General features: G+C 38.8%; 1 protein-coding gene across 1 annotated transcript; it reads left to right on the forward strand.

Moving 5' to 3' along the window:
- Positions 1 to 1,580: 1,580 nt before the first annotated feature.
- LOC110680964 (serine protease snake-like) lies at positions 1,581 to 2,729 on the forward strand. Its single transcript, XM_021856737.1, has 3 exons — positions 1,581 to 1,687; positions 1,769 to 2,238; positions 2,303 to 2,729. Exons 1-2 carry the CDS (start codon positions 1,600 to 1,602, stop codon positions 2,146 to 2,148), a joined length of 468 nt encoding a protein of 155 aa, XP_021712429.1. The 5' UTR covers positions 1,581 to 1,599; the 3' UTR covers positions 2,149 to 2,238; positions 2,303 to 2,729.
- The last annotated feature ends 208 nt before the right edge of the window (positions 2,730 to 2,937 follow it).

A 2,937-nucleotide genomic window follows, 5' to 3' on the forward strand; every position in this document is an offset into this window, starting at 1 on the left:
TTTTGGTGTGAAAATTCCAAGGAAAAAAATCAAATTTTGTTTCAGTGTGTACTCAAGGGTTTATTTTGACAGCAGAAGAAAGTTGACATCAAACAGTTGTAAATTCCAAGCGATAGGTCGGATTAACATGGCGACACGCAGATTTATTCTGCACAAATGTGTTCAGAAAAGCTGTCGTTCCGAGATTTGGCTTAAATTGCGAAGTGTCCAAATTCCAATTTTTCAACACTGTATCGAAAACAGATGCTTATGACGACGTGCAGTACATCCGAACAGAAAAATTTTGGAAAAAAGTTTTTTTTATGGCAAGCAATTGCTCCTGCGGTAGGAAAAGTACTACATTTTTCACAACGGGTTCAATCAATGGCGAAAATTCCAGAACTGAATGCATTTAAAAACGTCTTCTGCCCATCTACCGAAAGTATAACAAGCCTCCATTGTTATGGTCAGGCCTGGCATCGACTCACTATGCTTCAGCTACTTTGGAGATGATCAAGAAGAGAAAAGTCGAATTTGTTGAAACATGGCAGATTCTACCGAATTGCCCATAACTACGCCCCATTTGGAAATATTGGGCAATAATCAAACAACATTTTGAGAAGGATGGAAGATAAACAAGTTCCATGGATTTTTTCAAGAAAATGTGGTAAGCAACACAAAGAAAAGTTACAAAGAAAGTTGTGCAGACCCCGATGGGAGGCATCAAGAGAAAAGTCAGAGCATTATCCAGAAATGCTCAATAAATGCTCAAACTTATGTGAACTTGGTCGATATTACTTTGATTTCCATGTATTTCAAGAGAACTCATGAATTAGTTCGAAAATAAACAGTTTGCTTTAAAAAATACGTGTCCACTTTCTTACATGAACAGTCCTTATAGCTACGCGTCAGTCCCCCAAGAAATTTCGGAATATCTCAGGATCCAGTTGACCAATAATCATGACACAGATTCTAAAACTAAAAAGTTATTTTTTGCGAACTTGTGAAATAATAGTGCAAAAATATCGAGAAACAAAAAATTATCGGGGTTTAAATATTTTTATTGCGAGAAAATATGAAGCTGCCGAAAAAGGGGTTTATCGATTACTACTGGTTCATTAATCGTTATCGATAATCAGCATTCTCGAACTGTAATCTATTATGAACGAATCGATTAATTAAAATTTTACGACATTCCAAAGCGACCAACCAGAAATAATTATTCGTTTTTGTTTCCGTTGTGGTTGAATACATTTGGAACGAGTTTTTGACAAAATGTATAGTGTGAAAATACACTAATAAAAATGTCGCATCAATGTTCCCTAAAAATAGCTGAAAATATTCACTTCATATTTTCTCATTTCATTTCATGACGCTCGTAGGTCTTATTCAATTTTCTATTCAAATAATCTAACAATTTCAATATTCTTAAATGTGGTATTCACGCGATTGATAAACCTGTTATTGCTTGCAAGGGAATTCCCGGTAAGAGTTATACGATCGCATTTGCCACCAAATTAATAGCGATTAAACAAACGATCCAGCAGCATCACGTCGCTTTGGTTTAAAAAGCGATCGCTCTCGTTTCGAATCCGGCAATCACTACTTCACTCTCCAGCAATGCGCCTCACAATCAGTTCATTGCTTTTCGCGCTCGTATTCGTTGCTTTTGTTCGAGCTCAAGCAGACCAGAGAATTTCTCAAGCAAGTAAGTCCTGTTCCGCGATCGTACTCTATCTAACCTTTTCGGGTTCTGTAATCTCACTAATCGATCATTTGTCCCAATCAGAATGCCAAGACTACAGCAACTGGGCGAAATCAAACCCAAGCAATTGCAACCGTCCGGCTTCTCTGATCCTCCAGAATAGCGTTCGAGTAGGAGACTATCCGCACGTCGCCTTCATGGGCTGGAAAACGGAAAACGATCCCAATGATTACAACTTCCTTAGCTTTGGAAGTTTAATCAGCGAGCAATACATTTTGACTGTTGCCCACAGTACAAAGTTCGGGCAAAAGAAACCGGATATTGTCCGTTTGGGAGCGGTAGATTTGAACCAGAAGGACCAACACGTTAAGGATTATGAGGTGTCGGAAGTGACACCCATCCAAACTATACCGCACGTTGGGCCTACAATGATATCGCTCTGGTCCGGCTACGTGAGCCCGTAAGCTTCTCGGAAAGCATTCGCCCGGCTTGTTTGTGGGATTCTTTTCAAATGAATTTCACTTCGCTTGAGACTACAGCACTGGATCGGACGGGTGAGTGATTTCGGTGTTATTAGCCAGGAGAACAGTTTACACAATCATTTTCAAACCGTTTTAGGCTATTTGTCCACTTCCGGCCAGCTGCAGAAATTCAATCTGAACATAATGGATAAGTCCGTTTGTGATCAACAGTATGGCCCAAGTCGAAAGATACCCGACGGAGTGAAGGATCACCAACTGTGCTATCGCAATTGGATCAAAAAGATATCTGCCTAGGAAGTTCGGGTTCGCCAGCTCAAATCAGTTTCGATCCAAAGAGTGCGCGGCATACGTGGTAGGAATAGTATCGCATGGCAGAATACGCGGTGGGCCCACAGTTTCCGGATATTTACACCAGAGTGGCCAGCTACATCGACTGGATTGAGGCTATCGTGTGGTCTTGAAGGATGCGTTAGGCTTTAGCTTCAAATTTTGGTTAACATATAATGTTGAATTAGGAATCCAATTCAGTTCATAATTTCACTTGACTTTTTTATAAAAAAAAAGATTTTTTTTAAATTATTTTATTACTTTCTTATATCCAGTTGTTGTTTCCAGTGTTGTTTAACACACTATCATCCCAACTTGGTAAAACTAAATAAAACTTTTAATAACATTTTGTTAATAACATACTACATTTTAGTTGATTGCATCTGCTTATGAGACAAAAAAAGGCTGAACCCTACTGCACCAAAATATATAACACATTAATCA

Source organism: Aedes aegypti, unplaced genomic scaffold (assembly GCF_002204515.2).
Source record: "Aedes aegypti strain LVP_AGWG unplaced genomic scaffold, AaegL5.0 Primary Assembly AGWG_AaegL5_hic_scaff_2227_PBJ_arrow, whole genome shotgun sequence".
In the NCBI taxonomy this organism is placed as follows: Eukaryota; Metazoa; Arthropoda; class Insecta; order Diptera; family Culicidae; genus Aedes; species Aedes aegypti.